This window comes from Pygoscelis adeliae, unplaced genomic scaffold (assembly GCF_000699105.1).
Source record: "Pygoscelis adeliae isolate BGI_AS28 unplaced genomic scaffold, ASM69910v1 Scaffold79, whole genome shotgun sequence".
Lineage (NCBI taxonomy): Eukaryota > Metazoa > Chordata > Aves > Sphenisciformes > Spheniscidae > Pygoscelis > Pygoscelis adeliae.
The window spans coordinates 1,388,811-1,413,534 of NW_008825532.1; the positions used below are offsets into that span (position 1 = coordinate 1,388,811).

General features: G+C 46.5%; 1 protein-coding gene across 2 annotated transcripts in view; it reads right to left on the reverse strand.

The window, feature by feature from the left end:
* Nucleotides 1–3,965: 3,965 nt before the first annotated feature.
* GABRQ (gamma-aminobutyric acid (GABA) A receptor, theta) overlaps nucleotides 3,966–24,724 on the reverse strand; it is a 76,025-nt gene continuing 55,266 nt past the window's right edge. Inside the window, exons 5-9 of one of the 2 annotated variants that reach the window (XM_009331622.1) lie at nucleotides 14,297–14,379; nucleotides 9,864–10,001; nucleotides 8,101–8,253; nucleotides 5,075–5,319; nucleotides 3,966–4,573 (exon numbers count right to left, since the gene is read on the reverse strand). In XM_009331622.1, the coding sequence (XP_009329897.1) occupies nucleotides 4,196–4,573; nucleotides 5,075–5,319; nucleotides 8,101–8,253; nucleotides 9,864–10,001; nucleotides 14,297–14,379 (997 nt within the window). In that variant the 3' untranslated portion in view covers nucleotides 3,966–4,195. Of the gene's footprint in view, nucleotides 4,574–5,062; nucleotides 5,320–8,100; nucleotides 8,254–9,863; nucleotides 10,002–14,296; nucleotides 14,380–24,724 lie in introns of both variants that reach the window. The other variant, XM_009331621.1, reaches the window with a different exon arrangement.

The window sequence follows — 24,724 nt, forward strand, 5'->3', positions numbered from 1 at the left end:
TCTTTCCTCCCCCTTTCCCCACTGCTCTCACTTCGTGAAGAAAAGGTGGACAGCAGCAGGCACACAAGCTGCAGCATGGAAATCCCCTCCACCTTTCTAATAACACGAGCTTTGTACCCACTGCATGAGAGGTTCATGCCTTTCCTTTCCTCATGCTTGTGATGGCTTGAAACCTCTGAGCCTTGAGTATGATTAAAACACCTTTTTTCTCCACTATCTCCTTTCTGGATTACTGGACCTCAAAACAAGACATGGGTTTGTTGCCTTTCTTAGGGGTGGACACAGACAGCTATGGAGGGGGAAAATGGAGGTGCCACCTTGGTTCTGGAGGAGGGCATTTCTAAAGGCCTTCAGCATTTTTCCCTCAGCCTTGTATGAGAACACATTTTCTATTACTCATCCGACTCACAGGACACTCAGTTGTTCTCCAGCATTCTGCCCCATCACCAGAAATTGTAAGGCAGTTCCTGAACTATGAAAAGTCCTGACCGCACACTCTTTGGCAAAGATTATTGTGTAGGACCAAATAGTCCAGATGTCTGGATATACTAAGACTGACTCAATGAAGTAAAACTGATCTGGTAATACCAGGTCAGAAACATTCAAAGAGAGAAACTAGGATGACTCCTGATAAGAAAGAGAACCCAGCCAACAGAGAACCGAGGCAATAGCAAAGGAGTCTGGCTCCCAGTCCCAGCAGGTGAAGAAATCAGCTGAGCAGTGCTTTTTCTCTGGAAAGCTTTTGGATTGTCACTATAAAATTCTGGGCTCAATCTCTGATTGAAGCCTCAAATATTAAACACATCTCCTCTGTGTCTGATCTCCAGCTGCTGGAGGCCCTGGGCTGTACCTGTAGGGCGCTGGATGGGGTCGGTCAGGACCCCACTCTGTCTGGGGCTCAGCACCCGAGCAGCAAAGAGTATAGGTGGGTTTTGCATCATTTGTGTGCCACTGCTGGTCTTTGGGACGAGCTGAGAGAGTTCTCAGGTGCCTAACTCCTACCACACATTTGTCAGGCTTTTACTACAACTATCAAATTACTGGAGTTCCTGAGTCATGTCCCTCAGCTTCATAATTTCTTACTACATGGCCATTTGTTTTCCCTCCAGTCTTAATAGGCTTCTTATAACTGCCTCTTTTTTCCCCTTCTATCATTCTGACCACCCTTTACATTGCAATCACATATATAAAGGGTAAGTGTTTAGATATTTTATTTAAACATCAATCAGCTGGTTAGACCGCCCTTAAAAACTGAACCTGCAGATAGGCAGCCTCCATCTGGGAACTGCAGTCATCTGACATGCATATATCCACCTACATTATACTGCTGATGTCATAAAACACAACTTTATGACTTCCATTAAAACATTTAAAAGCTGTTTGCAAATAGAATCCAACTAGAAAGTGTAACTTTCTCCATTGGGCAAGCTTTAACTTCCTGCGTATCAGGTAGACAAAACTACCCAATCCAGCCCTAGCCCATCATCCAGCTCCATTCACTCTTCAGACTCTTATTCCTATACAGACCCACCTAGACTGTAAAGTGCAATAACATTGGGAAAAAACATTTTTAACAGCATCACTCTTGAATGTGGAAACCAGCAAGAGTGTTCTGCATGGCAGCTGGGAATCTAAGTCTGATATAACAATTGTGCTAAAACCTTGGTGAGTCCAGGGGGGCCTGGACTGAATGTGTGCATGAATGAACATAAGAAAGGGAGACAGAGATTGGGGGCAATTGAGAAGGATGGATGCTCTACTTTTATGCTTAGGATTCTATTAGTGGAAAATGCATAAGACACATTACTGATATAAAAATAACAATACTTATTACTCTGATGAGCCCTGATCCTGCTTCATCCAAGTCAAGGCAAAACTTTCCATGACTTCAGTGTTACTAGGTCAGGCCTATAGTGATTCACATTTTCATAGCACTGTACAGACAAAAATTAGTGAATGGAAAGATGTGCATTAGATGCATCTGTCATCTGAGAAACAGGAGTTTCCCTGGTCTCAGAGGATCACTCTGCTCTCCCAAGCAATGGGAGTCAAGGAAAAAGGAAGAGAATGCTAGCAGAAGAATAAAGGGATGGTTGGGTTCAAGACAGTGTGTGTGTGTCTGGCATGTAAAAACCTCCATCAGGTAAGAACAAGGTTCTCATCATTACTCCAGGAATGGCAGAATGACCCTAGGGTTAAAGTTTTGCACTTGTGAATTTATTATTTTCATGGCTTTTATTAATATTATAAGGGAGATTATCAATCATCAGTGATTGCCAAAGAGGCCAATAATTCAGTGATTTTCCTGAAAGTCACTGGCTCCTTTGGAAAAAAGTTGACCTTGCTGTCCAAGGCCAAGTTACCCTTCTGTACCTTTATAATGAGTGCCTGTGGATGGAAGCTGCTACAGACTTAGGGGCTTCCACAAGCACTGACAAGCTCAGCATTTTCACTGCAACCTTCACCCTGCCCAGTCTTTGAAGACCATCGTCTTCCAGCGGGATGATGCTCCATGGAACTCTACTGCATCCTTAGTTACATCTTCTGCAAGAAGGGACACAGGGTGCTCTTCTCTACACTCTACATATATTAACAGACATAAAGCAAGGCCTGATAGAAGCCGTACAGATCAGAGGGTGCCAGCCCACCATTTGCTTCTGAACTTCTTAGGAGAGGGGATAGTTGTCATTTCTGAATTTTTTCGTCCTGAAGCACAACAATGTTAAACAACATCCACCCTTTCCTGCACCTTGCCATAGGCTGTGGTCTGTCAGTGGGCTGGAGTGTGAAGTCCCTTGCTCGGCACAAGGAACAGGTAGAGGGGGGAAGGGTTGAGTTTTCAGAGTCCTGCAACTGCTTTTCTCCCCAAACTCAGTAAGAAAGATGCAGGGTGGGAACGATTAGGAACAACCCCTCCTTTCAGGACTGAATCAGCTTAGTCTACTAGAGATCAGATGCCAGCACTAAACAGCAGCACTGCCCCATTGCTGATCCCCAAATCCCTTTCTTTCCTCAGCAAGTACCATGGTCATTCTTGATCAACCACAATTGATTTTTCTACCTCCCCCAGCTCTGTCTTTCTAATACAAGCTGGGACTCAGACCTCCAACCTCACAAAGTTGCAATGAGCAAACAAAACCGTGCTATTCCCCCCAAAACACTGCCAGTTAAATGTCATCTGTGTTCTCTTTCTACAAAAGACATTACAAAACCCCCCTCCCCAGCTCCCCTCCCCAGAAAACATGCTTGCACACTCACACATCCGTATCTACATACATGCGCACATACACACTCACACAGATGCGCCACACACACCCCCACATTCATACAGGAAAAACAGCTTGCAAACTCCTGAAGGTGGAAAAAGGCAACTTGCAAATGTGCCTTTGTTTTTGATAAGCTCCCTCTTCCCCCCCTCCCATAACCCCACATTGCCCCTTCCCTCCCAAATAATTGCCTTGTCCTCCCCCCTTCCCAGCTCTTCCAAAATAAATATTCTTTTTATTTGTTGGTTTAAAAGATTCTTTTAGGCTTGTAAGCAAGAGAGAGGGAGAGAGAAAAAGAAAAGAGAAATCTCATAGCATGAGAATGAAATCCCACCATCTCATGAATCCATGAAAGAGTAAACATGAAGGGGTTAAGAGCAGTGACAGAAGAAAGATTAAAAAAATATAATAATACTGAGAAGAGAAAGATGAAATTCAGTAGTGAAATGGAAGTAAGGATAGCGCATTAGTGAGCACAGCCAAAGATAACCTATCCCCCCATCAGTTTTTGACTCAATTTCTTTAAATCTCCCTCCCCCCGTTTTTTTAAACTTTTCTTTTTTTGATTTTTTTTTGTGGTTTTTTTCTGTCATTTTTTCTTTTTTTTTTCTTTCTTTTTTTGGTTTTTGGTGGTTTTTGTTTTTTTTACAATGGTTTAAGTCCTTCAGCCGGAAACCAAAATCGAGACAAACACATCCCTCCCTGAAACCAAACCCCCTCCCGTATACCCTTCTCTCCCTTACCCCTCCACACACTCCGTGGTTCTACATGTGCTGAAAAGAGAAGAGTAAGCTTAGAATAACTCTAATGAATCAAAGGAATAAATGATAATGATAGTAAAGAGTAAAACCCAAACCCAAAAGACCACAACACTCCTGTGTTGTCATTGTCTGAGTGTCTGTCCCTATCTGTCTCGGAGGCTGCAGGCATCAATTTACATAGTACAACCAGTAAACAAGGTTGAAGAATCCAAAGGTGATTGGAAAAATGATTCGTGACCACTTGTCAATGGTGCTGACGTCTGTCAGGTCTGGGATTTTGAGCTTCAGCTTAGATGACCGTCGGCGGAGACGGCAGTTGGCACGGTTGCGGGCCGCGGCGTGGTGGGTCAGTGGGACGTGGCGGTCCAGGGTTGGGTGGTGACCAAATCCATCCCGAGAGGCCAGCTGCTTGCGGAACTGGATTCCTGAGCCTTCAAAGGACATGACAGAGTTTCGAGAGTCGCCAACGCTGCTCATCATGTCCGTGGCCAGCAGCTCGTTGTTCATCTCCAGAGTGCTGAGGAGGATGTTACCATAAGGGTCAACCTAGAACAGAAATCAGAGAGAAAGGTAGTGGGGATGTCATGTGCAAAATGCACACAGGGACACACAGTCAGGGATGATTTTGAATTCTTTTCTGTGTAACAATACCACTGATTGAGTAATTTGTGAGCTCTGGACCTGGACTTCTGCATTTGAAAATGTTGTCCACTGATGCCGGAGTTGAAGGACTAGCCACATGTGCTCGCAGCAAACTTTTGACCGGGGTAGTGTGATTCTGACAACATCGTAGGACCAAAAGCCACAGCGGTACTTTTGGGTACACGTGCCCCATGCAAGAGGATGGTCCTGATGAGACTGACTTGAGGATGATGACAAAATGATCAAGGAGAAAAAATTCCCAGTAATCACCAGACAGGGGAACTGGAGTTCATCTCTCATGATGAGGAGAAAGGCTGGTCCACAGCTCACCCAGGACTGAATGAACAATGGATAGTCTGAATTTGTTTGCCACAATGAAAGAAGGGGACAAACCTGCTCTCTCACCCTCTTCTCCTCATAACGGTGGCGCTCATTGTTGGCCTTGCTGATCCGTTCACTCTGTTTCTTTTGCTGCCGGGGGCCTCGCCCGAAGAATATGTAGTTGACAAAAGCATACTCCAGAAGCGCAAGGAACACGAAGACAAAGCAGCCCATGAGATAAACATCAATAGCCTTGACGTAAGGGATCTTGGGGAGAGTCTCCCGCAGATGGGTGTTGATGGTAGTCATTGTAAGTACCGTGGTGACCCCTGTAAGGAGAGGGTAGGTGCTCTGTTACCAAGGTGGGATGGTTTCCTGAAATGCCACTCTCAGCTTCCCCATCCCTCCTCCCAGCTGAACAACCTTAAAAGGGATGGGTGCAGTGCAACTGGGAAGAAAATTGTCATTATTCTAAGCCCAGCTGCCCAGTACAAATCGCTGCAGAAAATAAACCAGCCACCAACAGTGGGAGAAAATGTCAAAGCTGAGTATCATCAGGACGATGGGGATCAACATCCTCTGGACCTTGGTTCTTTAAGTCCTCCCTGATCCTCCTTCTTTCCCTCAGTGTGGTAGGAAACATTCAGTTTTGATCTCAGTCTCTCAACCTCTTCTCCTCCTTTTTTCCACTTCATGAACTCATCAGGCTTCCCTGGGCACTACTGAATGCCTCAGTATCCTTGACATGAATTTATAATCTGCAGTGTCTTTCCAGTGCCATGAATAGGAGAAAGAATGAAGAGATTCCCTTTTCGTGGCACGCTCTTTTTTTGCATGCCTCATAGGCTTCTGTCTACATCCTTGACCCCATCAATTTCCACCTTCCTCTCACCAGCTTTACCACTCACTACTTCAATTATCATCTGTACACACTCCTGCCGTGGTTCTAACACTCCCTTTTTAGGCCTACTCATATTTTCTACATCTTAAATAAACATTTCTTGGCCTCATTGAATGCTTTTTTCCCCATCTACTCAGTTTCCTAGAGCCTGGTGCACCATGATTACTCTCACAGCTTCAGCCCTCTTCTTTGCTTTCTTCTCAGCCTCTTCCCTTCTCTGGACTGTCAGAGTGGCCCCAGATCTGTCTCTTTGACAGTCTTCTGCCAGCTTCAAAAAGATGGCAACAAGCCTTCATGCTTCTTTTGGGGGCAGTTAACTCTTCTTCTTCAACCTAGTCTTCTTTTCCTACTTCTCTAGCTCAGCTGTGCTGCTTTTCTTACTACCTTGCTGATCTCCTTTTTTTCTAGTGTCCCTCCTCATCTCTCTGTTGGCAGCTCTCTTAGTCTCCATGACCCTAATTTGCTCTTCTGGTTTCAGGCCTGCCTCTACAGTGATGGCTCTCAAACCTCTCTGTGCGTCCTGGACCTCTGCTTGTCCTGTTTCCCCTTCACCCTCTAGTATCTTTAGTGTCATTCCTGATAAAAGATTTAAAGAACTAACAGTATTCAGTTCACGGAAGAGTAAACAGAAGTGAGATATTTATATACATAAAATATATTATATTGTCTATATTTAAACAGTAGTCTAAATATCCAGAAATCTGGGACAAAGAAAGGGGGAATAGAATGTTCTCCATATCTCCATTAAGAACTGGACAAATTGCAATGGAGACTTAGGACAGAGGCAGAGAAGAGCTTTTTGACTGTACGAGCAGGTAAATCTAGAGATAAAGTACCCAGAGGAGGCTGTGGAGTCTCCTTCTTTGGAGCTTTTTAAGGACAAGTTAGATAGAGAGCTGTCAGAAACAGTTTAGGGAGAGGTGTTCCTGTTTTGATCTACAATGTTTTTCTTCTGCCTTCTCCTTTGAATCCAGATGTCAGCAGAAATTCAACAGCTGTGCATCTCATGTCCACCCTTCTGCTTGTACTTTCACTGTGCCAGCCATGTCTGCCATGGTCTTTTTCTTCTGTCACTGATTATACTCTTGTCAATGTAACTTACCTTTTTAATTTACCATGTTCTTCTTGTTCCCTCCCTGTCTCCCTGCCCCAGCATCTCCAAGCAAGCACAGCCAAATAATCTATTTTATATCTTTGTACAAACCATCCCTCCTCTGACTCTTCTCAAACTCTGTCTTCTCCTAGAGCTAATTTAAGCCCCAAACCTTTTCTGTAAGACCTAGCATCTACCTGTGCTCCATTGCCTCTCTGAGACTTTTCCCACTCACAGATGAAATCCTTCTCCCTCCTTGGCTCTCCTATTTCCTCTGAACTTTCTATCACGTTGCACATTCCCATTCTCATATGCCAGCCATCCCCCCTTTCTCCTGTTCCTTCTTCAAAATCCTCATCTGCAATCCACCCCCACTTCCCTTCTGTTGCTTAAAAGACCTCATTTTTTTTCCTCTTATAGGAAAACATTCCTATTTAAGGGAGCATGTGCTTAAGAAGAACTTGGACTTTAACTACTGTCCCACATTTGACTTGATTATGAAGGTCTTCAGCTACAAAAAGTGTCTGTATTGGGCCCTAAACTATCATGAAAATGTGTAATGCAACTTCCTTTATTTTTTTCATCTTTTAGCCATTCACTCACCATTCTTACTACTCTTTGGCCACCCACCCTCAGCATTTATCATCCAACTAACCAGTCCTGGCACACCTGTTGACCAAGAGGTGCCCTGACTTCTCTTCTTAAGAAAACAAGTACAAACCAGGGTGAAGGTGTTTTGTACTTGAAGAACATGGTGGGCTCTTGGCATGTCAGTCTCACACGTCTGAGAAGCTGTGACCATTTATGCTTTTGTTATAGAGTTTAAACTTGCACCCACAGAAATTTATGGTAGAACTTTTACTGATTCAAATACTACAGACTCAAGCGTGGGAAGTACTGATACTTCTGAACAAAAAAAGTAGCTCTTCTGGCTGCAAATTTGAAGTTTGTTGTCAGAAAAAATGTCCTTCATTTGGGACAACAAGCTTGACAGACCTATGTGGCTTGCTTAGCTGCTACCTCATAAAGAAAAAGGTATTTTCTTTCTTAGAGCTGTCCTAGCTGATCTCCCTCAAAAAAACCACCTTCTTCAACATATAATGAAAAGGTACATACCCAGTGCCACTCGTGCAGCAGAAGCATCATAATTGATCCAGAAGGAGACCCAGGACAGGATGGTGATGAGAATAGATGGCATGTAAGTCTGCAGGATGAAGTAACCAATGTTCCTCTTAATCCGGAAACTCAAGGATAAGCGCAGATATGAACCTGTCAATGAGATATTAAAGGGAGATATCGTTTGAGAGGAGGGCAAGGCTGTATTTATGGTAAGAGCTTAGGTAAGAGCTTATTTGGAAAATGTTCTCAAGAGGCAGGGATAATGAGAAAGCTATCTTTTTTTCTTCATTTGGTTTTGCAGACTCATCAGTTTTTGGAAGGGTGCTCTTCAGAGTCTGCTCAGTTGGCTCAGAATATTAAGAAGAAAGGAAACTCTACATAAGTTACGTTATTATATCAGACATCATGGGAGAATGTCTGTTCAGTGCTGAAATTGCTACTATAGTACATGCCAATTTGATCCAGGCTTACACAGGAGACTTTAACCCTATATCTGGATCCAGTGAGATGATTTTCCAATGTTTCATGTGTTAGCTTTTCCACCAAACAGCAATGAAGATCTGAATTGTATTTTCCCCATGCTGTTCTAAAAATGGGTTATGGTCAGACTGGGCAAATTCATATGCAAATGGAGTACTGTCAGTTAATCTGTAGGTCTTTTTTTTTTCCAAGTTGTTGCAACTTTCTCCTAATCTTTTAGCAAACCTAATGGGAATAGTGACAACAATAAGTACTTTTACAGTCCTTCCACTGGAGCAGGGTCATTTTGACAGGAACAAAGCAGGGCCTCTCTCATTGCTGTGAAACAAAGTCCAATTCCTCCTTCCCACCTCCATCCCTTAGGCAAACAGCAGCCTGAAATATGGGTGTAATCGTGGGTTGGCAGCTAAAGTAACAAGAGAACAACAGTTTTCAATGATCAAGGAGGTAGACTGGGAAAAGGGAGGTTATGTTCGCTCACCATTATGTGTCATTTGTGTAGATTGAACACAGTACTTAACCAGTCTTTTTTTGAAGCTCTTACCTATTTAGACTTCTTTTGCAGGAATACTGCCTGTTGTTGTGGGTCTCTAGATTACCATTGCAATGGGACCCTGCTCCCAGCATGCCCCTGAGGCACTACTGTAACAACATCACCATCTGCCACCACCACTGATAGACTCAGGCTGTGATTTCATGGCATTTCAAAAATTGTCCTATATAACAGGTGTGCGGCACGCTGTTTTGGCAGTGAACTCCATGCCAGATCAAAGTGATGACAGCAATCAAAATCCAAACCCCTCCAACTTTCCAACCAGCAGTATCTGAATCGTCCAAGGTATTTTCTCCAGATCTTTTTATTGCTGTGTACAGATGGGTTTGCATCATTTCATAGACCACTTGCTTTTCAACTGATACATTCTTCTGCTTACTATTGCACCTACGTTAGCTTCGAAAGCCAGTTGCAAACCGCATAAAAATAAGGTAAAGGCTGAGAACCTTCTAAAGAGGTTCTGTTTTGAGCTCAGTTGGTGTTTTGACTAAGAAATGAAAACAATTGCAACAAAAAAATGATCCCATAAGTCTCTGAAGAGAAGCAGCCAAAAAAAAAGCAAACTTAGTGGGCACAGAAGATGCCTCTTTTTCAGAGGAACAAGACCCCAAGTTGAAGCCTAGATCCTAAGTTAGTGCCTCAGCATCTGATTCAGAGGAACAACCACATTGACGTTGATCAGCAGAAGGTTTGCACATTCCATTGCATCCCTTCAGCAGAGACTCACCGGTGGTGAAGACCACTTCCCTGCTGACGAGCCTCTGCTCGATAATGGTGAACTGGGGCAGTTCTAGTACCTCCATCCCCGTGACAGCAGAATCATTTCCTTGCCAGAAGAAGACAATGTCATCAACCGTGTAACCATCTGCAGAGATGAAGAAGCACAGAGAGAGAACTAAGCTGACAAGCTGGAGCAGATGACACCCTCATTTTCACTAAGGTGATCTGGAAGAGGATCCAAAGGAAAGCCCACACCATCAGATAGCAAGCATATCCCCTCCCTGCTGACGTACTTTTCTTCTTCAGCTGAGCTTGGCAGTACAGTCCTCAGAAGAGGAAAAAATTGGTCAGAACTCCCACTTCTGGCTAGAATTCAGGAGAAAAAGGTAAGAAGTGGTCCATCAAGCCTTGACTTGTGCTACATAATTTCCATGGCGGACATGACAGGGACTTGTGCATCAGAAGGTTCTGTCAAATGCACCAAACACAGCATTTTGCTTTTCAAAAACTGCCTCCTTTTACCAGAAGGGGGAGACCACACAATACATTCTCGTGGGGACTAGGTAAACACAGCATCTAAGTATTAAAAAATCCCAGAGAGAAAAAGATTTACAACAGCAGTTGAAAAGAAAATTGAGCATCAGAGCACCTCCCTCTTCTAAGTACTCTCGATCAAAATTTGGAGCCAGGAAGTGGACAGTGTCTCTGAGATCAGGGGCTGCTTTTGCCAAGGGCTGGCTGAAAAGAGCAGTAATGGGAGAAGAGAGGAGGGGGAGTCAGGCTGGTAACAAATACTCATCCCTTATGTTTCAGGGTAATGGATTTGTTAACTCAGCCGAGGGTACCGCCTCTTACTTTAACCCCAAACTATACATGCCAGATAGGACTGCATGGGCTGGAAGTGCTGAGAAGCCCAAAGCCACAGCCCCAGGAGAAAGACTCCCCAGATGCTCAACTCATGGGGAATGAGGCCCAGGGAGTGAAATCATGCAGCTCCCCTCCCATCAGTGTGATGTTCACAGCCCTGCCCACTGCCCTTGTGGGCAAGGAGTCATCTCCACCTGAAAATTAATGCCGTTTGTGGCAAGCTGGGTTTTGAACCACTGTGGCTGCTGCTGCACAAGGGGTGGCCTCTTATTCTAAGCAAAGTGCAGAGCTACATGGGAGCACCTTTGTGTGCAAAGAAACAGTAAGATATGTACAGGCTTTGGTACAGCATGGTGCAAGGCTTCTTTTAGAGCATGAACTTCAACTATGCCCACAGAGAGCTTTTATTCACAACCTGCACTGCAGCACGGCAGCCTGCCTTGTCCACAAGCCCTCACAGCAGAGGCAGTTGGCTAGCAATACCCAGCAAGGCTTACATCCACTAGGGAAAACTGCCACCAAAACAAGCACCAGTGTATTAGTAGGATTGGGGGAATGAAGAGCTGTTGAATGTACCATGGAGGAGAAATTCTTCTACTTAGCCTTAGGGGCTAAGGGTTACCCCAGATCAGAGCTGAACCTTTGAGGATGGTGTCATCCTGCAGCTCCCGAGTGGACAAAGAGCTGAGCAACCTGGTCTGATCTCGTAGCTGACCCTGCTTTGAGCTGGGGGCTGGACTAGAGACACCCTGAGGTCTCTTCCCAAACTGCATTATTTGATGACTGTGTAGTCTCCAAGCCCACATCCTGCGCTCTCAGTCATTTCTGTGTTTATTCATGGGTGCTAAAAAAATAATAAATATCTTCCAAGTGCCATGCCAGATCTGCTTCTGGTGTAAATCACCTAAGCCAGGGCTCCACCTCCTCCCCCATGGCACGCTCCTGCTCCCATGGCAGTGAGTGGTAAAGCACTCACACCCACGAGCCCACAGAGATTCAGGACCCTTAGGTTATCATCTCATCTGCTGCAGACACTGGGGTGTCACAGGCTGTTACACTGACTCAAGTACTCCAGCTTTGTGCACAACTGGTATTTGCATCTGGCTGCAGCGTCTCTCCCAGAGCACTGAGACCAAGTGTGGAAAGCAGCAAGAAACAACCACTCCTCCTGGTGCTTGATTCCAGCGGCTCAAACACTCTCGCAGCTAAAAACATTGTGTGCAGTTTTACATTTGAATTCATCTGGCTCAGACTTTCAGACTCTGGTGGTTGTTCTGAATTTTTTGAGGAGATTACCAAGCCCTTTCCACCCAGCGCTCCCCCTCTGCAGAGGTGCACCCAGCCTGTAAACAAGTCACCTCTCCACCTCCTTTGCAGCAAACAAACCAGACTGAGCTATTTAGGTTTCTTACTGCAAAACATCTGCTCTAGCCCTTGAACCACTTTTTAGCATCTTTTCCCAACCTCTTCTGATTTCTCAACTTCCTTTCTAAATTTTGGAAACCAAATATAGACAGAGGCCCTTTCCCCGTCTCACCAGCGACACATTCAGAGGCTGATCGATTCCCTGCTCTGACTCATGGCTCCCCTGGTTTACATAACCAAGGCTCACTCCAGCCCTTTCTGTCAGAGCCCTGCTGTGAAACCTCCAGCAGCGGTGCTCGGGGCTGCCATCCCTTCATCATTTCCTCCAGTTGATACCCGTGCAGGTACAAGTCCCTCAGTCTGGCAGCCTTGCCTGCGCTCCCGCACCCAGGCACAGACCTCCACATTTAGCTGTATTCAAATGTATTCTGAATATATTCAGATTGGGAGGTATTCAAATGTACAGCAAGCAAGCCACGCAGACTGCTATCTTCATCATCCACAAATTTAACAGCAGTGACTTGAAATTTACTTCCTGATCAGCAATGAAAATGTCAAATTACAGTAACTAATTTTAGGAGATCTCGCAGTTAACCAGCTCTATTCCATTTATTCTATGACCTGCTGGTATTGGGCACCGATTTTTGTACTTTTTTTTATTATGGCATTATGCAATATGAAATCAAACATGTTTTTTGGGAAGCCATTTTTTAAAGTGATTCTAAAGGGGAAGGCTGTTCAATCTAAAAATAAATGCTTCACTTTGATTTCTAGCTTTAAAAAGAAAACCAAATTTCCATTTTTCTTTTAAAAAGTAAAAGAACTTTCACAAAGACAAGTCATTTCAACCTGAAATATCATAAAGTATTGATACGATGTCTTAAAATGTCAGATTAACAGCCTGTTTGCTGCCTGCCTCATCAGGTTTTTGTTGAATCCTTGCACATAGCTAGGCAGGGGTATGCGCAGTGAGGGTTATGTTCGGGATGGAGGGATGGGATCAACAGTCAGTGCCAGCACTGGCTTATCTCCTGCAGGTAAGTGCCCCAAGCAGCAGTGGGGAAGGAGATCCCAGCCGCCCACTGCTGCTTTACAACCCCAGCAGCCCTGTACCACAAAAGGGCTATTTTGGTAGTTTGTTTTAGGGTTTTTTTTATATACTTTGGTTTTTGAGCCAGCCATGAAAGGACTGTTATTCCAGAGTTGTGTGGACTTGGAAGCAAACAAAATGGAGCCCTGTGGATTTCAAATGTGCAAGTATTAGAAAGACAAAAGCTCTGAGGAAGGAAATGACTGAATCTCTTCATCTCTGTGTGGATCTTTCTTAGAAATATTGTAAGGAAACGTAGCTTCGACAAACAAATTGGCTTGACATGTCCCATTAAGAACAAAATTGCAACATGGGGAACAGTGGGTAGTTCTCTGCCTTCTGTTTTCTTGGTTGTACTCTAAACTATTCTAAAAATGCTAAGGACTGCCAGAAATGACATGTCATTAGCGTCTCCAGCAGAACTTAATTTACATCCCATTGGGTGCCATGCCAAGCGCTGCGATGGCTGTACATCCCGAGCAACCCGAGTGGCAAGTGGGAAGGGGGCTCCCAGGTGCAGGCAGGGCTGGGAAGGTGGCACAGCACCTTCCAACTATGGATGCTGTGGGACCTCTTTTATGAAAAAAGCAATTCTCTGATAATCACCACTGAAGCTGCATCATCATTACTGTGAGATCTGCTGCTCTGGACCACTCCTGCAGGGATACTGCGGTGCATTTTTATGAGGGAGAGCCGGACCTCCTCCACCAGTGCGGTCAGGAGCGGCTTTCCATATGAGTCAAGGGAAGATCCAGGTGGGGAGGGACTGTGAGGGGGCTCAGATCCCACCTCCCGCGCAGAGGGGGGCCAGGCACAAGTGAGGGCAGGCTCCCAGGACTTTCCTAGGGCTGAGGGAGGCTTCCACCACCCTTCTGAAGGTGAGAGTGATTTTAATGCCTAGCCTGCTGCTAGAGCTCCATTTTCCTGGGCATTTCACCCACGAGGTCCCCTCAGGATGGAGTTTGGATGAGGGAGCCTGGTCCTGCCCCAGGGGACATCCTCCAGGAGGGGTGGCCCGTAACACCCCTGGGAGGCATCCCATGAGTGGGAAGCTGCGGCTGGGGCGGGTGGCGTCTGGTGGCACCATGTGGCAATGGGCGGGCACGAGGCATACGCACAGCTCTCGATCTCCAGCGTGCAGTTCTGCTGGTCCAGGGGATACCTCCGCAGGTCCATCATGCAAGCAGCCGTGGTGGTGATCCTGAAAGGGGAGGGAAGAAAAAAAATCTGTTGTGTGGTTTTTCTTACAAAAAAAAAAAAAAAGGAGAAATGAAAGGCAGACGTGAAAGTCAGGCAGCATTTGGGGCTGCTGTTTCCCTGGAAACCAGGGAGATCCGTGGTGGGAGGTGTGCAGGGTGGGGGGCTGGATGCGGCTCACCCTCAACTGCATGGCTTAAACCCTTCGTGACTCACGTCAGGAAGGCAGTATCTCTATTAACGGGGTGGGGAAGGATTTGTGTTCCTCCTGTCTCTCCCTTGAGAGAGAGACAAAGAAACCAGGAGTAGGCAGAGCTACGGGCAGGGGGGGAAGAGGAGAATCATGTCAGTTTATAAGAAGGAGACAGCTGATGTGTCCGTAAAACAGAAGATGCATTGATTAAATTGCCCAGCGATGACCTATGGAGAAGAATAGCTGACCACATTATCACCCCCCTTTCCTCCCGAGTTGCCCCAATGACCCTACTTGCAACCCCCCACTCCATTGCACCCACTTTGGCACTGCCAAGTCCAAAAGCCCAGACCCCACCCGACGAGGCCCTTCCGCTCCTATGGGCTCATGGCTCTGGTAACAGAGTCACTCTTGCGCAACCAATTGCATGATCAAGATTCATGAAAGACACATGGGGGTGTGCGTGCATCCCCCTGAAAAATAAATATGGGGAGAGAATGAAAGTCACTGTTGCTTTGGGGGTGTCAGAGCACGGGGTGGGGGCAGAGCGGCATGGTGCCCACAGTGGGGTTCACATGAGGGTACGAGGAGGCTTTGTGTGTGTTACATGTTGTACATGAAGGAGCATCGCTCTCTGGGATGGGGATTTTTGGGCTGGGATAGATGAGGGAAGAGGGCATGAAGCAGGGACAGAGCAAATCAACAGCTAACTCCCCAGCCTGGCAACGCCGCCCTGGAGTTAACAGGCTGCCCCTTTTTCTCAAATATATTGCTCCCCTCACCCTTTAATGCAGTTTTCTTCCTGTGCAATGTATGTGTGCAGGGTTCTGAAGAGGGGGAAGAGATTGGCGCATTCCCCCCCTCTTTTCTTCAATTAACCATCTGGAAGGCGTTAATCAAGCTACACATTTTTTACTATGTAGGCATAACCAGTGAACTGTTAACGAGAAAGCTTTATCTTCTGAGCCCTGTGGCCTGGGAGAGAGAAAAAAGAGAGAAAAGAGAGGGAAAAAAAGAAAGCAGAAAGGTTGAGATAGCGAGCCAGCAGAAAAGGAGGAGAAAAAACAAGAAAAAACACCAATGAAAGAAAAAGAGACCAGAAACAGGGAGAGAATGGGTGATGCTGGACAGAAAATTGGAAGGGAAGGGAGAAGGAGGGGGTAAGCACCTGCAGGAGAGGGCTGCCCCGGTGGGGGTATCAGGGTGGGGGCTGTAGCAGGGCGGGCAAGCAGCCCCGCAGAGCTGCTGGCTCTTTAAGAAATCTCGTGTGCTAAATTTATCTCTCTGCTGTCTGTGAAGACTGTTTGTAGGAGATGAAGCCTTGAGGAGAGCCTTTGCCACTGCCTGCCGTGCTATAAATAGCTCCGAAGAGACAGAGGGAATTTATATATATCCTCACTGGGTCTAGATACAACATTGCAACTGCCCTCTCTCTGAGTAGGGGGCCCAAGTGAGCTCTTAACCCTTTTATCTGAAATGCGGTTGGGATGGAGGGGAAAGCTCAGAGGGGAAGAAGGATAACAGGACAGGCGCCACTTAAAAATTATCACCATGGCTTTGGGATTGCATGTACTGCTTTTACAGCCTCCCAGTTTGGCATCTCTAGGAGGGCTGCTGGAAACTCGATGCCTCTCCCACCCTAATCCTTCTGGACCAGAGTAGCTGGGCACAGGAGACCACTGTGGAGGAGCAGATCCGAAGCACACCCGGAGGGAGCTACACCTTGCCAGGAAAGCCCAAAGTGGCAGGTGCAGAGTCCATCCTGGCCAGGCACTGAGACCAAAGAGTCATGAACGGGTATGACTCATCCCCCTATGCCGCACACGGCATATACTGTATATATTATGCTGCACCCGTGGGAAATAGCAGTTACAAATGCGTTCTCCTGTTTTCCCTAAAGTGTGAGATACAAAAATGTATTAAATGAAAATTTTCCACTCCATCTGTGGGACCCTGGGGGCTAAAACCTTTCCACAGTGTCCATCCCAAAATTGCAGCCTGGCTGGCTAACTTGGTCACACAAAGGACATCCAGGGGAAGCCTTTTCTGGTTTGAGAGGGACCCTCTCACTTCTCGACAGGATTTGCTTATCACCTGCAGTGCTGGTTGGAAATGCAGAGCACGACACAGTGAGCTATGGCTACCACACTCCATGCGCCAAATCCTGCTCACACTAACAGCCGGAATAAATCCAGAGCCACTCCAATGATTTTTGCAAGATCGCACCAATTTATATCAGCAGAGATTTAAATCAGGGCAGAATTTAGCCCTGTTGATTCAAAAGAAGAGCACCTCAGGGCAGGTAGGACAGAAAGGAGAAAAACAAGATTAAGAGGGCACCTGTCCTCAAAAGTCAGATAATTTCTTTTTCCTTCTGATTAAAGGGATTATGCAGTATCCACACCGTATAGTTCAGCAACCTCCAGATACCCCAGCTGGCTGCAGGTCCCAAACTCCTGGTGATCTGCCCATGTAACGCTGCTCAGGCAGGTGAGAATTTGGACCATGTAGGGTGAAGGTTTTGTTCTGTTTTCAGAGCGGAGGTAGCACAGCCACACATGGCTATCCTGGGCTGTAACCACTTGCTCGTCTGGAGCATTTCAGTTGTGGTGCTGTACTCACGGTGAGGTGCACCCAGCAAGCCCAGGGACACCAGCACCACAGGACCACCTGCATGTGGGGCTCCTGCACCATGACAAGATGTGAGGGGTAGCTGGCCTCGGGCACCAGGTTCAGCTCAGGTCCTGCCTCTGGGCTTCCTAAACCCTAATAAACCAGCCCTACTTGGGATAAAGCAGGTGGTATCCCAGAAAGGAAGGGGCTGTTTAATTCTTTAGACTTCAGATCTCAAAAAGCATCCTGGACACCCTTTGCCATTGTCCTGGTTTTGCCTGGAATTGAGTTAATTTTCTTCCTAATAGCTGGTATAGTACTGTGTTTTGGATTTAGGATGAGAATAATGTTGATAACACACCGATGTTTTAGTTGTTGCTGAGCAGTCCTTACACTAGTCAAGGACTTTTCAGCTTCTCATACTCCCCTGCCAGCGAGGCAGCTGGAGGTGCACAAGACACTGGGATGGGACACAGCCAGGACAGCTGACCCAAACTGGCCAAAGGGATATTCCATACCATATGACATCATGCTGAAAAAAAAAAACAACTGGGGGGAGTTGGCCAGGGGGCACAGACGCTGCTCAGGAACTGGCTGGGCATCGGTCAGTGGGTGGTGAGCAATTGCATTGTACATCACTTGTTTTGTATATTCTTTTACCATTACTATTGTTATTTTCTTCCTTTTCTGTCCTATTAAATTGTCTTTATCTCAACCTACGAGTTTTACCTTTTTTCTGATTCTCTCCCCCATCCCACTGGGGGGCAAATGAGCGAGCGGCTGTGTGGTGCTTAGTTGCTGGCTAGGGTTAAACCACAACAGCCATACCCTGCTTGAAGTCCATGGGTGACCCACAGCATCACAACCTTGTCATTGCTTTATACAGCACCTGCCATGGTTGGTGAAATGTCCACCTGTGGCCTCTGTGACTGACTCAACATTCACTTGCTCCTAGAGAGGCCAACAAGAGATCTCTCTAGCTCCTTTGGTGGCTGTGTACTATGATCAGGTGGGACTCATAAAGGGATGAGAGGCTCTGCTCACCTCTCACAGCCAAAGGGGAACAGGAGCAAAACTCAGGCACCCCAGCGACATTGTGGGGTCGCAGCACATGCCATCTGTGGTCCAGATGGCCATGCTTTGATGGGTATAAACATATTACTTTGATGTGCTCTGAGCTGTTGTGTGAAGAGATGTGTTTCCTTGGTGCATAGAAGACAGCATGGGGAGGACTGGGTGGAGAGATAGATGGGGGGATTGACACTAAGGAGCTCCTGGGTGTCTCAACAGGGTTAACAGGCAATAAAGGTGGAAGGAAAGAGGTGGAAAAATGAGGAGAGGATCAAAGAGTGATGACGGCATGAGCACTGATGGGGGAGGCAGGAGTGGAGATGAGAGACAGGAGAGCAAATAGTGCAGGACAGGAGGCCACCGTGGTAAGGGAACAGAGGAGAGGTATCAGAGGAAGCAAGGGGTAAAGCAGTCTGGGGAAGGAGAGCTGGAGAAGAACGAGAGGTTAAAAGACAGAAAGCAGAGGAGTGGCTACTCACTCTGTGAGAAAGGAGATGAGGAGACAGAGAACAAACCATCACCCTGTAAACAGCTCTAGACAGAGCGCGCTTCCTCCAGGAGATGCGATCAAAGTGAAAGGGAGCAGGGAGCACGGGGGCCGGAGGGAACACCAGGGAAGGATGCCACCTTCCCCATGGCATTAGCAAAAGGCTCTGGTGCCCAGCCAGGCCGCATCTTCTCCCTCCCCCTCCTCCTCTCCTGCTTCTCTACCCACCTCCCTCCCCTTTTAAATTCAAAAATTTGTGTGGTGTGAAATTTCATCTGCTTTGACGGCGATTCACAAAGACACTGCCCATCGGAGGGGAGAGGCTTGTCTGTGCTTTGCACAATGTGCTCAATGAAGCAGTCCCACTCCCTCCAGCTGCCAAGCCCGGCCACCACCACCACCCTCTGTCTCCAGCTCCCCTTTCCTCCCTCAATCTCTGCCCACCCTGTGGGCCTCCGGGTCAGCCCCCTCACATGTCACAACCTTTACGCCTCCTTCCCCACAAAAAAACATTCATGCCCTTGTCCTAATAATTTCTCCTGAGGTCTGTAGGCAGTCGTGCTATCAAGCAGCGAAGGCCTCACTGCCCTGCTACTCCACTGCACAGCTGGCAGGCAGACACAGTTCATCTGGGGGGAGACAGGGCTGTGGAGAAACCACCATACATCTCAAAAAAAAAAAAAAGGGAAAAAAGAGATATGCATTCACGGGATGTCGAGCAGCTCTGGCAGGCTGTGGGCTGATGGAAATACCCCTTCTCTGCCAGCACCCGGTGGATCCAAGCAGAATCCAAAGCAGCATGGATACCTCACTCTGGACAGCATCTTTCAATCCCAGGAGAGGTAGAGACCATCTCTAGAAAAGCAGCCATGAAGCTCTAAGTCACACAGGGTAGGTGCTAGCTCTCTATTTGTTATAATGAGGAAGCTCTGCCCACCTGAAGTTTGTATTGACAAAGCAGATGCTGGCACAGAAAGGCTAATGCGACCACACCCTGCTGTCCCTCCACTGCTGCCTGCTCTGCAAGCTGAACCTGGCAGCAGCAGAGGATTGTCCCACCACAGCTGCAGCTCAAAAGGGAATGCTCAATTTTCTGCAAACCATCAGTCCTCCACAAGTATTTCAGTTCTCTGACATGAACGCCACCAGCCATTTCATTCCCTCTCTGATCCTCCTCATTGCTGTTTACTTATTAATGGCTTCTCTGTCTTATTTAGAATGATTATATAAGTACACAGACACAGAGCAGCATAGAGCTCTGACCTGCTATTAAAACCTGCCGCGGTTGAATGTCTTCTTTCCACCTCCTCCTTATCCTGTTGCTGGCTGCCTCCAAGGTAGCTGCCCTTTCAGCTCTTGCTTCAGTCAGATCTCCCTCTGCCAAACTTCAGCTCTGAATGCCCTTAGCTACCCATTCATCCTCTAGATAATCTCCAGTGTGTTGGGAAAACCAAATTCACCAGCTACAAGTGTAAGGGGCAGAAAATTACTTCCCCAAAATACCATCTGATTTCAAAAGGAGCAGGTCCAGACTCTCTAAGGAGGACTGGGTGGGAGAGATGGGAAGGCTATTACCTTTCAGGGGTTCCTAAAGCAAATGGGGTCCCTTTCCCCTTACGTTCATCCTTACAAAATAAACTACTGCACTGTCTGCATCATAACTGTGTCTATACCAGCAAACTAAACATGCCTGGCACTGGTTTCTGGGGCCAATGCGAATTGGTACGGAACAGCCTTTGTCTACACTTGAATTCTTGCCCTCCAGAAAAAGGGTCTGGCTGCATGCAAAATACCTATTGAGAATGGTCACCAGCCTCTGCTGTGCTCTAACTGGGAAATGCCCAAGAGACTGTTCGTGGATACAGACCAAAATCAGGAAACAAATTGACTGTGTAGACCACTGATGTCCAGTGCCCAGGAATGTTCCCTGATACCTTTGGCTTTGAAAGGATGCTGCCTAAAATTCAGTATGGATGAGTATAGAAGGCATATAACACAAATGCTCCCACCACTGCCTTCCTAATTCAAGGGGAAACAGAGCCAGCAGTTCAGGCGCTTACCCTATTTTGCAGGCATGGATTAAGTGTCGTTATGCAGGGACTAGCACAAACATTCTCACAGCAAAAGATAAACATTTTTTTAAGTTGCTGATTGCAACTTTTTGGATTTCAGGTCTCCCGAGAAGCTGAAGATGCTTCTGTCCCCCCGGGATACAGACTCCCAAAGCTCAGAGCAGTTTGAAACAATAAGGAGAATGGATGGAAGCAACTTGGGTTTCGCAGGACTTGTGCAGGCTCACCCCACAGGGCAAGCTAGACTTCTAAGAGAATTCTGGTGACTAAGAGTAGAGAGAGAGGCAAAATTGCTGTTTTGCTGAACATGGGAAAAAAAACAAAATTGAATTTTTACTCTGTACATTCTCAAAGTCAGTCATAAAAATATGCTGGCAAATGTCACCTTCTGCCTGGCAGTAAGCACAAACTTCGAAGGGCCTGGAGGGAGTTGTAAACCCATGGTGAATTTTGCCATTCTTTTAACACAGTCTGATCTTTGCAAACTCTTGGAGGTCATGTTAGAACCAAGAGCAAGGCAAGGATATGGAGTATGTTCCCCTTGTGTCTGTTTGCCTAAAACTGACTCCATAAGCCTTGGCACAATCCTGCTAAGGTCACTCTGTTTCCAAAAGTATCTGTGCTTGCATAGGCATCCTTTGATAAATAACAGTGTGCACTGCACTTAGATGGGGGAGGAAAAAAAAAGCAAGCTTGTCTAAACCAGTAGTCGGGGTACCAGCCATCTAAATCAACCATTTTTCCACCCTGGGAGAGTACAAAGCAGAGTTGCCTTGGCTGCAAGGTTTTGCTTTTCTGCCTCTTTATTCTATTCCAAACGCGCTGTGCGTATGGCAAGTTGTCAACTGGATTGGGGGACAAGAGAGACCCAAGTGGAACATGTTTAAAAAGAGATTAATGTGTTACAGTTGCTTCAGATAACAGTGACCTGCACTTAATGGAGCAGGAGGCCTCTTCCTTCAACAGCATCAGGCTGGGATGAAGTTGAATTAATAAAACAGTAACCCATGACTTAAACCTGTGGGATTTGGCAAAGAATAGACAGGGACCAGGGATGGGCTCAGACTGGTGGCTGGGATAGGATAAGCAGGAAGACTAAGAGGTGCTGCCAGGGTGAGCCAGGGGTTCAGGGTATGCAAGCTGTTTCAGTGATCTGCGAGGAGACAGTGGGAATCAGCTGTTTGTGGATACTTCTTGACCTCTATTTTTGCTAATAAACAGGTCCAACTTATAGGAGATGTAGCACAGGCAGCAATTCCAGCCAGGCCCTGATGATGCTTGCCTCTGTTCTTGCAACATTAAGGATGGAGAAGCAGCTCTGGTTTGCTGCTTTATCCTGTTTTAGTGAGCTCAAATTTCTTCCACAGCTTCTAAGATTATTCTGAAATTCCATATTATTAAAATTTCTCCCAGTGTTTCCAGCTAAGTCCCTCATCCCAACCCTATGAGGCAAAAATGCAGAAGGGGATCTGTCCTTAACCTCAACTGAGGAGCTGAACTCCTAATTAAATTCTTACTTCCCATCACCCACCTAACGAACTCTTCTCCCACCCCCACATCTTTGTGCTAAGGAGCTGGCCCAAAGCAGAGCTCCGTGGTAGGAGCAGTACAAGGCTGCAGGACTAGCTCCAAGGGGCCAGCTGGATGGACATAAGACCAACTCTTTACATCCAAGCTACCAAAGGAGAGGTTTCTGTTGCCTTTGCCTAACCTGCAGAGGGAGCAGGCAGAGCTACTAGAGACAGGGTAGAGCCTGAATTGTTTCTAACATTTCCAGAGAAACCTCTTTCAGGGAGGGAAGGGGAAGCAAAAATCACAGATTTGTTCCCCTCTGGCCTGTGAGATGGGAGAAGAAAATTGCTCAGTGGTCTCAGTACAGAAAAAACTTCCTCTGTCTGAACCCGTCAGGCCATCTTCTTTGCAGGAAATCAGGTAACACCCATGGAGAGAATAAAGACATGGCTGCAAACAGCAGACTTCAAGTGAGACAGGAGCAGGAGAAACCTTTCTACCAGCTGAGGAACCCAATAACCCCAGGCTGGGACCTGGGGAATGTAGTACAGACAGGCCTGGGTCCTGATCAAGAGGCAGGTTGGAGGTGGGAGCTATGAAGAAGTCCCCAAGATGAGCTCCAGCAGAGCCCCAGCCATGGGGAGCAGGCAGGGCAGCCCTGAAGGCACTGCACAGCAGGATGGCATGGGGGGATCTGACAGCATACCTGGTGTTGGATGAGTGAGCGGGTGGGATGCTTGACATACGTCTGTTAACCTACGTTGCTTCCCTATGTAAGGTGAGCTAGAAGTGGTGCTCTAGCTGCTGCCTTGCCCAGGAGCAAGGTCTGGTCTACAAGTGGGTCAGCAGTAGCCTGCTGCAATGCGAGCGCTGATGTCCCCCAGGAGCCGCTACCTTGCAGGGAGCAGCTGACTGATGGGAACTTACCCCCGTGAAAAGCAGAAATTAACTGCTGCCAAAGCAGATATGCCCAGCTTCTCTCAGTTTAAAACTGCAAATTTTGAGTTGTTTGAAGTATGAAAATTCTTTCCCTCTTGCTTTAAGCACTGAACAGGTATTTACACTGATAAGGAGACCAGGGGTCTGCTTCCCCAGGAGAGCACTCACTGGGCTCAGAGCCCCGCTACACCTTGACACCTTTGCGTGCATCCAAACTGCCTCATCTCTAAAACACACCTCATTGCAGTGACTATCAGGGACAGAAATAAAAAAAACCACAAAACACATGCACATGCTCCCCACCACCACTACCACCTTCGCAGGAGGAGATCCCTCATTCTCTCTGCACAGGATTTAGTCTCCGTCATCAAATTCCTCTGCAGTTTTTCAGTTGCTCAGTTTACATTGCCTGGGCTCCTCGCCAGCCAGGCACTGCATCTCGCTTGCTGTCCACCCAGCTTCGCGCCTGCTTCCCAGCATCCCAGCCCGCCCGCTCCCCCTGTGAGCTCAGGGATGCAGTCTGGGCTTCTCAAAGCACCTGTTTTGCTGGGATCTGGTTTTGTCCCTAATTAGAATGAAATCGAATAGCTTCAAGATTTCCCTGAAGGATGTTTTGAAGCTGGTTTCAAATATGATTTCAAATTACCGTATGAGAATTTCAGCATTGTTACAGTTGTTTCTATTTTTAGGTCTCTGAAAACAGATAGCAAAATACTGATGACATCAGCATTTGACAAGTGTCAACTTGTTTCACTACCAAATGGATGCTACATGGTCTAGAAAAGGAAATAAAAATCTCAGACTATAATGTATAGCTTGTATGTGTGATAATGTAAAGCTTATTGAATATTGTGGCAGGGGTGGACTAGATAGTCTCTGGAGGTCCAGAGAAAGCCTTTGATGATTCTCTATGTTACTCTCAAATGTCAGTAGTGGTAGAAAAGCATCTTGAAATAGGGAGGGAAATATTGACATAAGTGAAAAATTTTCTACATAAAATTAGGAGCGAAACATCAACATTCTCTGAAATGCTTTTTCTTAAATGAAAAATTTCTCCCTAATTTTTTGTTTAAAATTTGATGAAACCCATGCAATTTCTGACAAAAAGCCATTAGGAGGAAAAATATATTGAATTCAGCCAGTGCTATCCAGCTCTTCCTCACTATTTTATCTACCTCCCTCCACTGTCCAATAGCTGATTGCTTTGTGGGTAGCTCCTTCAATCCTCCCTTCATATTGCAGACTTTCCCCATCATTTTAGCACTTTCCTGCTGCATGCCACAGGTGACCAGCTCTCCTATGCTTCACAGGCACTTTTAATTCCTGCAGGGTGTTTTCGGGCCAGGCAAGTTCAGGCACCATCATGCCAGGTTACACCTCCTAAAAACCCTGTCAGCTCTGCAGGTTTGCATCCTCCCACTCCAGACCACACATCCCGCATCATGTTTGCAGAGATAAGAGT